Here is a 13,803-nt window from a genome sequence, read left to right on the forward strand (position 1 = left end):
ATATTAAAAAACTTATATTTTTAATTTTAAATAATATAATAATAATTATTATTTAAGCCCTTAAGATTAAGTTTAAGCTTTACTTAATATAATAATATTATAAATATTTCCTTTTAAAATTAATTATATAAAAAAAGGCTTAAAAAGCTCTTTTTAAAATAAATAGCTTAAGGTAATGCATTAAGAAATATAAAGCTTTATTAAGCTTAATATTTAAAAGATTATTAAGCATTAAAAAGCAAAATTAACGTTGCTACCCTTAAAATAAATATATAAATATAAGCTTAATAAGGATAAAATAATTAAATTTTTTAAGATATAAATTTATATTTAAAAAGACTTATAATTTTATTTTATTATAAAAAGCATATATATTATAACCTTAATTATAAAATTATTTTATATAATAATAATAATTATTATATACTTTAATTTAAAAATTTAATAATTTAATATTATAATTATATTTTTAAATATTAATTAAAAAGGGTTAAATTAAATTTATTATAAATTATTTAATAAATTTAAAGAATTAAAGAAATATAAAATGCTTTTAAAAATATTTTATAAATTTAAAAATTCTTTATTTCTTTAATATAAGAATTTTAATTATATATTATAAAATTTAAGCTTAAAACCCTTATTAAAAAAGCTATGCCTTTTTATTAATTTAGCTTATAAAATAGCAATCCTTTTTTATATAAATAATATTTTAATTATATATCCTAAGAATAAATATAAATCCTTTATAAAAATTAAAAATAAAATTAAGTTTATATATAAAATAAAGAATTAAACAAAGGCTTAATAATTCCTAAGTATATAAATTTTTAAAAGTTAAGAAAAGTATATTATAATGCTTTTTTATAATTTATATATTAAAAAAATAATAAATAAATATAACTTATTAAAAAGCAAAAACTTTTTATTATTTACTTTAATATTTAAAGAAAAGCTTAAGCCATTTTTTAAATAAGCCTTAAAATAAAAAATGTAAGAATTTTAAAAAAAAGTTAATTTTATTCTTTATATAATAATTATAATATACTTAAATATAGCATTTCCTTATTTTATATTATTAAAATTCCTTATAAACTTAAATTTAAGTTATTTTAAGGCAATAAATTATATAATTTAATATTTATATATTATTTACTTTTTTAAATTATAATTTAAAGGGAATTAAAAAGCTTAAGCGCTTTTAATAACTAAAAATGCTTTATTTATTAATAATAAGAAGAATTAAAAATCTTCTTAAAGATATATAATAATCCTTTTTAAAGACTTTATATATTAAAAAGCATATAAATAAGTAATTATTTTTATTTTAATTATTAAGGTTAAATTATTAACTTTAAAGCTTATAATTAAAAAAATAATAACTTTAAAATATTTATTTAAAGATATAACTTTAAATTTAAATAAATCTTAAATTATTTATTATAATAATTAAATAATTATATACTTAATTATTAATAAATATAAATAACTAAAAATAAAGCTTAAATATATAAATATTTAATAAATATAATTAAAATAAAAATTTAAAAGAAATACTTTTAATATTATATACTTAAAAATTAAAAGAATACTTATAAATAAATTTATTAAAGTTTTATTATACGCTTAATTTAAATATTTTAAAGCTTTTTTAAATCTTTAAAATATAAGGAAAGTAGTAAAAAAAATTAATTTATTTATTAATTATTCTTATTATTAAATTTTTATTAAAAACCTTAAAAATTATATTTCTTAAAAACTATAATATAATCTTTATATAAAAACTATTTTATAATTAAAAACTACTTTTTAATCTTTATAATAATATATTAATTAATTTTAAATCTTTTTTTAATTATTATAATAACTTCTTAACTTTTTTAAAAAACTTTCTTAACTTTTAATTAAATTTTTAATTATAATTTTAAATTAAAATTTAATAATATTTATTCTTTAATATTATTTTTAAAATTAAAATATTTAATTATAATAATAATATAATTCTTATATTTTTTTATAATTTTTATATTATTAATAACTTAATTTTAAAGCTTTTAAGTTTTTATATTAATTTTATTACATTACTTTAAAGTAATTATAATTTAAGCTTTAAAACGCTTTATTATATCCTTATATTTACTTTTTATAGCCTTTAAAAGTTATTATTATAAAATAAAGATTTTTTAAATATTAAAAGGAATTATAAGAATATAATTAATATAAGTAGGATTAAACTTTTTATATTTATATATATTTAAGGCCTTTTTTTAAGTATATTAAGATTTTTTAAATGCTAAGAAATTGCTAAATTAAGCATAATAAAAATAAAATATAAATAATAAAAGAAATATTAAAAGTAGCTTATAAGAATTGCCTTAAGTATAATAATAATAATAATTATTCTTATTATTATAATTTATATAGGAATTATTATTATAATTATATATAAAACTTTTAATATAAGGAAAATAAGGAATGTAATGTTTATTAATCTTTTTAAGCTTCTTTATATTTTTTTTATACTTTATTTTAGTAGTTTTTTTAAAAAGGTATTTTATTTTAAGCTTTAAGTTATTTATATATGCTTAAAGGTTCTTTAAAGTTATATTAAGAATTAATATATACTTAAAGATTCTTTAAAGTTATATTAAGAATTAATATATACTTTAAAATTAATTTTTAAATTAATTAAAAAATTTACTTTTAAGTATATTATTTAATAGCATTTTAATAAAAGCATTAAAGCTTTTATTATTTTTATTAATAAGCTTTTTATTAATTTAAGCATATTTAATCTTTTTTTAAATTTCAAGGGTATAAGAAAGTAAAATAATTTAAGGCTTAAAAGCTTATTTTTTATTACTTTTAGCTATCTTTAATATAGTTTAAAAAATACTTAAAATTAATAAAAGTAAATATTTTTAAATATAAATTTAATTAAAAAATTTAAAAAAAAGGTTTAATTATTAATTATAAGCTGCGTTATAAGGCTATAAGCGGCTAAAGTTTAAGTAATAAAGTATATATATTATAAGAAAGGTTAAATAATTAATTACTTAATAAGTTATAGCTAATATTTTTAAATATAAATTAGCTGCTTAAAAAAGTAAGGCAATTAATAAGGTAGGAACCGCCTTTTAATTAAGGGGTATGTTATATATACATTCTTAACCCTAGTTTATAATTACTTTTTAAAATGCTTAAATAGCTAAATTTTTTTTATTTCCTCCTTTTAAATTACTCTTAAGAAATAAATGCTTTTATAATTATGCTTTTAAACCCCTTACAACACTTATAGCCTTCCATAATTGTTTTAGTAAACCTTGACCGCAAGGTAGACTTTCATTTTGCGATAGATTAATGACTTACTAGAAAGGGCAACTGGTTTATCTCGGTTATGGAGAATTGATAATTCTGGCCTAGACACTCTGGAACAGCATCAGCCAGCTCCTTGCGCAAACGTTCCCAGTACTCTCGGTTGTTCAGGACATGAAACATTGTCACTGCCAATGTTCGTCCAGTCGTTTCTGTGCCGGCGAAAATCAAAGTCATGCCCTCGTCGGTCATCCGGTCAATCGTCCTTTCTTCGGGAGGTAGAGTACCGTTGTGTAGGGCAGAGACTATGGCAGCCTCGCCATCCAATGTCTCTAACCCTGTGTTTGTTTCCGGCTTGTTTTCCTGCCTCGGGCGTCCCTTCACAGCTCCTGCCAGCTGGTGTCTGACTTCAAGGCGAGCCGTCTCCATCGAAGCAATTCCCGGATGGATGATTTGGGGAATAGGTAAGGGGAATTGCCGCAGTATCCTGGCCGCCTGCGGCACAAACGTGGACCAGTGGTACCAGTTAATCAAGCCGAGAATGCCGTCGCGCTGCGGAAACTTGAAATTTTCGACGTTGAGAAACTTCCAGGAAAATCCAAACACATATGTCGAGATAATGTCGCCTGTGAGAGCCGCAAATGCTGCATCAAGATCGACCGCCTCCCCAGCGTCGGCATAGTCAGCAAATCGGCTGACGAGTCTGGCGATGAGGCTATTCGTCACAGGCTCGAGCCCCACAACGGCCCGCTTTGAGAAGTAGGGACTGAGGACCTCACGGCGGGCGCGATGGTGCGCATGCTCAATGGTGCCCAAGGTGGCGTTCGGGACAGTGAAGCCAGCGGTCGTGACTGGGTCCTTGTCGACTCTACCCTTGCCGGCACCAGAATAGAAGTATTTAGCATTAATTAATGTTAAATTTAATTGATTTTTTTATATTAAGTGGGTGTTAAAGTTAATAGAAATTAAGTGATGTTGCAAAAATCGGCTATAAGGTAATATCGGCTACTTAGGAGTAAACCATGTTATTATTAATTTAAAATTAATATTTTATAATATAATATATATATTATTAATTTAAATAATTGTAAATAAATTAATAAAGTATTATTAATTAAAAGCAAATAAGATTTCTTTAATAATATAATTAATAAAATATTAAAAATAATTTAAATAATTAATATTAATAAAAGATTTATTTATATAATAATAATTAAAAATAAAAATAAATTAAAAATTTAAATTTAATTAATAATAAATTTATTATTAATTTATAAATAATATTATATTAAATATTTAAAATATTAAAATTTATAAATTAAAATTAACTTTTTATTATTATATTAATTATTAAAATTAATTATATATATAATGTTAAAGGTTTTATTATATAATAAATATAAAATTTAATAATTAAAAGTTTTATTACTTTATATTATAATTATTTAAAGGTTTAAAGTTTAATTCTTTAATATATTTAAATAATATAATTCTTTAAGCATTTATTATAATATTAACTTATTAAAATAAGAATTTAATTATAAATATATTTATTTAACTTAAAAAGTTTTATTTTAAGTTAAGGAGGTATATTAAATTTATATATACATATATAATATAGTTTTAATTTAATTAAAGCATTTTTTTATATATTATAATATAAAATTCTTATTTATTAAAGCTTTAATATTAACTATTTATAATATTTATTATGCTTAATATTATTATGCCCTTATAATATATTTAAAATTATATAAATATTTCTTTATTTTTAAATTTTTATTTATTTATATATAAATAATTAATATAAAATTTTTATAATTATAATATTAATTAATTATAATATTAATTAATTATAATATTAATTAATTATAATATATTATTATGGTTTAAGCTTGTGCTTATAATAATTAATTAGCAAGCTTTATCCTTATAAGAATAAGCTTTAGCATGGGTATAAATAAAAAGCAAACCTTTTCCTTTGCATTTTAAATATAAACCTTATTTAAGCACCTTATAATAAATAACCCAAGGTTAACTTATAATATATATTTAAAGTCCTTTTATATTATAAATTATAATATAATTATATAAAACTTAATATAGTAAAATTTAAAAAGAATAATAATAGCTTATTAAGCCCTTTCTTATTTTAAGAAACTCTTATTTTAGGAATACTTAATAACTTAATTAATAAAGATAAGGGCTAAATTTATAATAAATAAAGAGGCAATTAATATTAAAAGGGCTTAATTTTTTTATATATTTAATTAATTAAGAACTTTTTATAATTTATTTTTATTTTATATTAATTTTATAAAAATATTTAAGAAATAATTAAAAAGCTTTTTAAAAAAGGTTTGCCTTATACTTAAAAATCTTTTTAAATAAAGGTATATTAAGTTTAGCTTAATTATGTTATAATAACGTTATAAAGAAGGGATAATAAAATTTCTTATTTAATTTAATTAATTAACTTATATAATAAAAGCTTAAAATTAGTTAAATAAATATAAAATATTATTAATAATTAATAGCTTAACTTTTATAATAAAAGCTTAACTTAATTATAAAAAGTAATTAAATATATTTAAGGCCTTTTACTTTGCCTTATAATAATATAAGAGTATTTTTAATATTATAATAAGGGAAAATAATACTTAACCTTAAAATAATAAAATAATAAATATTAATATTATAGCAATCTTAATAAGTAAAGTTAAGTATTTTATATATAGTTAACTTAGTTATTATAAGCGCAATTACTTTAATTATTATAAGAAAATAAAAATATAGCTTTTATTAATTAAGGCTAATAAAAGGAAGGAGTTTATTTAAAAGGATATAAAATCTTTTTTATAAGGTAAGGCTTAAAAGTATTGCTAATTTAATACTAACTTAAGTTTAAAGCAAGCTAGCTATATATTAGCTAATTTAACATTATAAAAACGCTTAAAATTTAAGAAATTCCCTTTAATAAAGCAAATTACTTATAATTAAGCGTTAATTAATTATAAATTATATAATAAATTTATAATTTTAAGGTTTTAAGTAAGAAAGCTTATATAAAAGGCTTATATTAAAGGATTATAAAAAATGCCATTAATTTAATTATTAACTTATATTTAAATAATTATTTTTATTAGCTTACTTTAATTAATATATTAAATTATAAAGTATAAAAAAAATAAAATTATAAAAATATAAGCCGGCTTAATAACGCAATTAAAGCACTATAAGTTAATTAAATAACTAGGTAAAAAGCAATATTTAATTTATAATTAAAATAATGTCTCCTTTATTTTTTATTATATAATTAACCCTTTAAGAAGCCCTTTTTACGGCCTTAACTTAAGGAAAGGGAATATATTATGATTTAAGCTTATGCTTATAGTAATTAATTAGCGGGCTTTATCCCTATAAGAATAGGCTTTAGCGCGGGTGCAGACGGGGAGCAAACCTTTTCCTTTGCACTTTAAATATAAACCTTATTTAGGCACCTTACAGCAAACAACCCAGGGTTAGCCCATAATATATATTATAATTATAATATTTAAAACAAAGTATTAAATTTTAATATTTAAATTTATTTATATTTTATAATATTAAAACATTAAAAACTTTTATTGAATGGCCTTTGCCATATGGCTAATGTATGTACGTACGTGGTTGTGCAATTGCGTCTGTATTCGTTGTTGTTCTAGCTAACTATCAGAACGACGGCTTCTGCACGGTGGCCAGATAAGGCCACCGTACCAGTTGGACGGGATGACTAAGCCCGTCCTATCGAGGGGATAGCGTACGGTCCAATGGAGTGTTATTCCAACAACTTTAAAATACATTTGCAAATAATAAGTATTTTTTTATTAAAATATTAATATCTTTATTTAATAATGTTTTTTTAAAGTTTTCATTATTTAAATATTTAAACTCAATATTATAAAAATAAAAATAAATTAATAAGTATTTATTTAAATAATATTAACATACAGAACGTGCTTTTCCTTCGTGACAAGAAAACCAACCAAGCACCACACCCCAAGTAAAATGTAGTACACCACGTTGTATGTTGCTATTTCCGCGCCCTTGACCTGGGAAAATGGAGGTATATAGGTTCCAATGTTATCCCCTCCATTCATAACTGTGATAGAAGCAACTTTTAAAATACTCCGGATCCCATCAGACTTGGTAGAGTCGGTCACCGGAGAGCCAACATCTAGGCTTGGAATCATAAAATCCAAAGACTTCCAGACTCCCCTTGGATAGGAAGCAAACCAAGAAACCCAATCGGTTCCGACGGGAGCACGAGCGAGACGCCGAAGCCAATCATGCTAATGATTATGACGATAGTGAATCCAAGGAATTGTCCGGTCGTGATCTTCAGAGGCGTCAAGGCTTCGCTGCGAGCCGACTCGGCAAAGAATGTAACCAAGACGAATGCATCGTCAATGTTCGTGACAGCGAACGTAACGCAAGCAGTCCCGATCACTTGCCCAAACTGCATGTTGTCGAGAGAAGCAACAGAAACGGTTTGCAAATAGTACGGAAAAATGTCAACGACAGGAGGGGAAATACAGCAAAGGAGGAAAGAAATGTGATTGATGAGAGTTGCGTTGCACGGGTAAGCCGCTCAGCCACCATGTCATGTCCGATTCTGGCGCGTCCCTGTTTGCTTACGAAACCTTGCGCGCCGTTTAGTACGGAGCATTGTGTCCTCGGGTCCGAACACATTGGAGTAACAGCCAACAAATAGGGCAGGCAGAGCCCAGACAGCAGGCGTGGACAGGGGTCCCTTCTTCTGCTGCCGGACCCCACCTGCCCTGGATTGACATCGCGTCACCTCACAGCCAACAAATTGAATTGTCAAGCCTGGTAACAAGACTTCATTGTCTTCACTCCCACGGGGGCCAGCCACTGTCTCGCCCCGTCCATTTCTTATTTCCTCGCCTGGTTGCGCCCGCCATGTTTTGTTCTATTCCAACCATGCTTTGCATAAATCATTGAGCTTCGACAACATCGTTTACGCCGCCTGCATTGCTCCTCACGCATCCAACCATGGTCGGCCCAGGCGAGAAGGGCCTCGCCAGCTCTCGATGGGCGCCCATCAACACCGGCCGCCCACCGTACTACTGGACATCCAACAGGTTCAGGCAATCCGCCTCTTCTTCGTCTACCTCCTCGACCTCGAACGCGATACACACGACGACGACAACAACCACAAGCACGCAGCCCCCTCCGCCCATCCCGTCGACGAACACAGTAGCGTCCCTTTCCGACGGCATCACTTACACCGGCAACCCCTACGAGGCCGACGCCTCCGCCCTGACCCGCGTCCCGACTCCCTGGTCCGAGCTGAGCAGGTTCATGAAGATCGCGCGCCGCATGCGCTGGAAGCTGCCCTTCCTCGGCCAGGGCTACCGAGCCGCGACCGACCGCGCCCTCAACACGCCCGACGATCGTGCCGAGGCAGAGCTTATGTTCAAGCTCGACTTCTTCGAGTACTACATGCTTCTCGAGAGGGCGCTGGTGCACCTAATGGGCGTCTTTGGCGTCAAGATCACGGGGGCCTTCAATGGCACAAGGTCAGGCACCAGAACCCCTAACGGAAATGGGCGGAGCGGTGGTGCCGCCGCAGGGCAGCAGCAACAGCCCCAGAGCGACCACCGCTTCCACGCCAACGTCCTCGACGCCCTCGACGACCCGCGCAACCCCCTGCACCCCGTCCTCGGCGCCGGCGACGCCCGCTACGCCCTCGCCCGCGCCAAGGAGCTGCGCAACCGCTGGAAGAACGCCGACGAGCCCGACTCGGTCGTCGCCGCCTCCTCCATAGCCGCGGCGAAGCTGGCCGCGCGCCCGCTCGAGGACTATGATCTGGAGCGGATCCTCGAGAACATCTTCACCGGGCTCGAGGGCGCCTACGTCATTGCGGACCGGTACGTCGCCGGCGTGCGGGCGCTGGCTGCCGAGCGCGGGCTGGCGGCTCCGGGGGCGGCGGCCAATGGGACAGCAACGCCTGATAACGCTGCTGAAGAAACGCAGTGGGAGTTCATGGTTGATGCCATGGACTGGGAGGCTGTATAAGCAGACTACGGCGGGGTATATCAACCGGACGGCGGCAATAGACACTGTGTATTTGCATTGGGAGGTGTTGTGCTTGTTTTCATGGATTTTTCTCGCTCCAGACTGGCATCATTTCGAGGAGCACGGCGTTCAACCGGGACTTGAGGGAATTGGGACTGGCTTAAAAACGGCGTCTAGATCGATACCCAGCGGCCCGTGGGGAGCACACATAGCATGTGTTAGCGTTCACCGGTACATAGAATCACCTAGATACCCGAAAATGCATCGGCAGCCCCTGGGGCGAGCCTAGATCAATCAAGACCAGAAGCATCGAGGCTCTGTGCTGAATTTAAACGGCTACATGTGGGACCCTAAATGAAATGATCGCTCGTGTGAAAACATCCGGCTAATTCTCATCAATCTCCAAGTCAGCAGCTCACCGCTCAAGACACATCTGACCTCCCGACCTCTGGGTTTCATCAGTGCTGCCGCACGGTATACTTCAACCTCATCTGCTTGTCGGGCTTGTGAGCAGAGTGCCGGTTCCGGCTCGTGAACGGCGCCCGGCTCAGCCTGGTGCCCTTGTCGTCGTACAGCTGGAAGTCGAACATGGCCACGAAGAGAGCGCCAATGATGCTCATCTCGAGCTTGGCGAAGCGCATGCCCAGGCACGGGTGCCTCCCGACGCCCCAGCCGAGGTACCCGAAGGGCACCTTCTTGTCCTCTGCGCGCTCGGGCAGGAAGCGGCCCGGGTCCCACTCGTTGGGGTCCGTGTAGACCTCCGGGTCGAAGTGGACGTCGTCGAGCAGGTACAGCGCGAAGCCGTCGCGGGGCACGACCTCGCCCGAGCCGCCGATGGCGACGTCGCGGCCCGAGATGTTCTTGCGGAAGGCCGTGCCCACCAGCTGGAAGCGGATCGTCTCGCGCAGCGCCAGGTCGATGAGCGGGAACTCGGCCTCCCAGTCGTCGAGGCTCAGCGTCGCGAGCACCTCGGCGGGCGTCTGCGAGGGGGACGTGCGGTGCCTGGCCAGCGCCGCGTCCACCTCGCCCTGGATGCGGGCGTACCACTCCGGGTGGGTGGCTAGGTAGCAGAGGAGCCAGCCGGCGTTGATGCCCGAGTTGATCTGCCCGGCGAAGAGGGCGCCGAGGGTGAACTAAGAACCTTGTTATGAGCTTATTTCGGATTTGTGGAACCTGCGGGGCTAACGAGGGAGTGTGGTAAGACAGACTGTGGGGTGCATGCGGGTGGGTAAGCCGTGATAACGGGGCCTTGGGTGGATTACGGGGCTTTCTATGACGTGAGACTGGCTAGCTAGAGGGATGCGGATGTGGCGGCAGGGCTGTGCGGCTCCAGGACGTTTACCCCAGATGGTGTGAAGCAGACAGACGACACGTCAAGACTTACAGTCAGGATCCGCACGATATCCTCGCCCGTGTCCATGAGGAACTGGAAGGCGTCCTCGTGCGTCTTGCCCGTCTTCTTCCTCTCCTTGGCGATCTTGTCAAAGATGACATACAGCTTCCCGCCCGCGATCGTCTGCCTGATGTAGCCGAGGGTCGGCAGCCAGGGGAAGATGATGCGCGTGGTGCTCGTGTTCCGCTCGACCTCCTCGAAGAGGCCCAACGTCCTAGCAAGCAGCTGCGGGGAGTCGGCGATCTCGGTGGCGCCGACGGTGCGCATGGTCAGCTGGTACACGATGTGGTAGATGTCGTCGAAGGGGTCGAAAATGCCCGTCTTCTGGCCGCCGTTGTTCTTGACAATGGCATCGAGGGCCGTCGCAGTGTCGGTGGTGAGCAGCCTGAGGTTCCGCACGAAGTTCTCCTTCTTCATCAGCTTCGTGATTGTCCGGCTGAACCACTGGCTGAATTGACTGGCCGAACCAGGTTCGTTCTGTTTTCCGACCTGGGGCGACGCTGTGAACATCACGGCATATCTGTTCCAGCCGGTGGGCTCCTCGTCAGTACCAAGCTTGCTGGAGACACCCTTTCCCTTTGGTCTTTTTGCTCTCCTCTCCATCCAAAGGGGCTACTCACCCCTCCGACATGTTCAAGTCCTTGGAATCGAAGAAAGTCTTCCGTCCCTCGGCTCCCGACATCCCGACCAGCCTATGCTTGCCGAAGTAGAAGCTGAAATTCCCCGAGTTGGAATGATTGAGGGCTTCCTTAAAGAAGTCGGCCCTGCTGGTGAAGAGTCGAAGGGCTCCGAGGAGGGGATAGCCCTCCTTGATCTGCTTCGGGGCAGTCTTGGGGAAGGATGGCTGCCATTGTATCTTGATGAAGACGGCGAGGACGGACAGGAGGAGGATATAGATGCTGGCAGGCCAATTTTGGTATGACAAGGCAGAGGCGAGCCCCGTTGAAGTCGCCATGGCTGACAGTGGACGGGGTGGTCCAAGAGCAGTATACACGTGTTATCGAGCTGGGAAACCAAGCTCCCGGATGGCGGGGAGTGTTGGGGCAGACGAGCTGGCTTATAAGCGACGCATGATTGACACACAGCCAGCTATGCTTTGGCTGTTGGTTGCCACCTCCAGCAGCCAAAAGGGAAAAGCTCCCCGTGGGGGGGCATCAATCGAACGGCCCGTGTATCATGCTCCATCCCAATACCACCCTCCACTCGACCAACCCCTGGGGGCCCCTGCTGTCCGTGAGGAGCCGGCCAATCAAAACTGGGGACGTCGTCAGTACAAGGTTCAGGCGGGAAGCTTGTTCTGTTGGCTCTTGCTCCTTCAGACGGGAACATCACTCTCCAATTGTTGTCAATTTCACGAGTACGAGCAAGAGAACGTTGTTTTTGAACCAAATCTGGTCCGCGGAGACCAGTAGAGTGCTCTCTGTCGCACAGCCGGAACTCTCTGGTCGATCGGCACAGGTGCAGAGCCGCAGACTGTCAACGCCCCGCACCGTTTCCCCAGCCGTTGCTGCAGACCGCCCAGGAGGTTTTGGATGCAGACAAGCTAGCGGACATTGTGGCGTCGACCGTTGAAGGCGGCGGCGGCCGCTATGGTCGACGGATTGAGCTGGCTACCGCTAACGGCGACGACAGCCTGTCTTCCGACTGCTAATGAGGATAAGAGGAAGTCTGAGAGTCCGAGGCCTGAGGGCCAGAGGGTTTGATGGGGGTAGTTGACGGTGTCCCCTTCAAAGTACCGGCAGCATCATCACTTAGATAGTATCAGTCTTTTGAGGTGACGTGCTCATGGATCAACAGCGGCTTTCCATGGACGACGCTGCCTGCAGGAAAAGACCCTACCTGGATTGCAGTCATCGAATCTCTTCACCACATGGGATTGTCGGATATGACGTCGCACAGCAAATCAACTCGACTCACGGATGGCAAAGACTTTCCTAGACATGCAGTGGAAGGATGGATGCGTGGCTACTGCCTGCTTTTCAGCTCTCACTTTCCCACGTTGGACCATTCACTGAATGGGAAATGCATTGGACAAGATGCACTGCGTACCTATCACCATGTAATCCCTGGCAGATGCCTGCTGGTCAGATTACGGCCCGCACACCAGACCGAAAAGCATCCAGATGAACCCGAACGCCACCAGCCGACCAGTGTTACCACCAGAAAAGAAAAAGCATATTCGTTATTCTCTGAAAACAAATTCCTCTACAACGCTCTCTGTGGCGGCATGCCTGAAGAGACGACAGGCCCGCCATGCAGAAACGGCAGTGCTTCATCCACCATCTAAAACAGCCCTACCCTCCATACCCACCTAACAGCTTACTCTGTGGCAACCGGCCGGTCATGGATATCCAGGCAGACGTATCCAAACCCTTCATGGGGCCTGATGGACGTATTGACGAGGAAATGGACAACTTCAGCGATGTGTCTCGATGTGGAAACATGAGGGTCTTTCAAGACAATGGATTGAAAACTGGAGGTCTCAGTGTGTATAAAAGAATTTCACATTGACTATTATTAATCCACAGAGTGGTCGTTGTAATACCACTTTACCTTTGATGTTACTGTTCTTCCACACTACTATAGTTGTGAACTGGCATGTGATGGTTCTATAGAATTTGGCTGGTTCTGGAACTTGGACATGGTCCCTCGAGCGGCCAAGTAAGCAGATTATGGAAACAGATTCGATAAGCATAAGTCACACAAGGGAAGCTTCGAGGCACCTTTGAGAAGTACGATAGTCCAGGTAGAACAAGGCTGTGGCTGCTACCCCACCCGGTGCTATCTCGCTCAAAACAGTTCTCCGTTGACCTCAGAATTTCCCCCTCTTCCCAACAAGCAAGCCTCTGACATTTCAGCAGGACCCATCGATAGGCCACGAAAACGCATTCACACCACGCCTATGTACCTACCCGAGTACCTTCGTACAAAGAGGCTTGCGCGATTTGTAGACAACCCATCTCGAGTACTCGCCAGACCCGAATACAACCGTAAACCATCGAGCCCAAATTATC

At 36.8% G+C, this 13,803-nt stretch overlaps 3 protein-coding genes across 3 annotated transcripts; 1 reads left to right on the forward strand and 2 right to left on the reverse strand.

The window, feature by feature from the left end:
* Window positions 1–652: 652 nt before the first annotated feature.
* Window positions 653–4,339, reverse strand: INS49_015661 (uncharacterized protein; the record flags this gene model as incomplete). Its single annotated transcript, XM_043176340.1, has 3 exons — window positions 653–658; window positions 3,370–4,188; window positions 4,337–4,339. The coding sequence occupies 3 exons, from the start codon at window positions 4,337–4,339 to the stop codon at window positions 653–655; spliced, it is 828 nt and encodes a 275-aa protein (XP_043019795.1).
* Window positions 4,340–8,370: 4,031 nt separating this feature from the next.
* INS49_015662 (uncharacterized protein) lies at window positions 8,371–9,396 on the forward strand (the record flags this gene model as incomplete). The annotated part of the gene is made up of 1 exon (XM_043176341.1): window positions 8,371–9,396. One exon carries the CDS (start codon window positions 8,371–8,373, stop codon window positions 9,394–9,396), a length of 1,026 nt encoding a protein of 341 aa, XP_043019796.1.
* A 458-nt stretch (window positions 9,397–9,854) lies between these two features.
* INS49_015663 (uncharacterized protein) lies at window positions 9,855–11,744 on the reverse strand (the record flags this gene model as incomplete). Its single annotated transcript, XM_043176342.1, has 3 exons — window positions 9,855–10,529; window positions 10,781–11,348; window positions 11,410–11,744. 3 exons carry the CDS (start codon window positions 11,742–11,744, stop codon window positions 9,855–9,857), a joined length of 1,578 nt encoding a protein of 525 aa, XP_043019797.1.
* Between the last annotated feature and the right edge of the window lie 2,059 nt (window positions 11,745–13,803).

This window comes from Diaporthe citri, assembly GCF_014595645.1.
Source record: "Diaporthe citri strain NFHF-8-4 chromosome Unknown scaffold_9, whole genome shotgun sequence".
Lineage (NCBI taxonomy): Eukaryota > Fungi > Ascomycota > Sordariomycetes > Diaporthales > Diaporthaceae > Diaporthe > Diaporthe citri.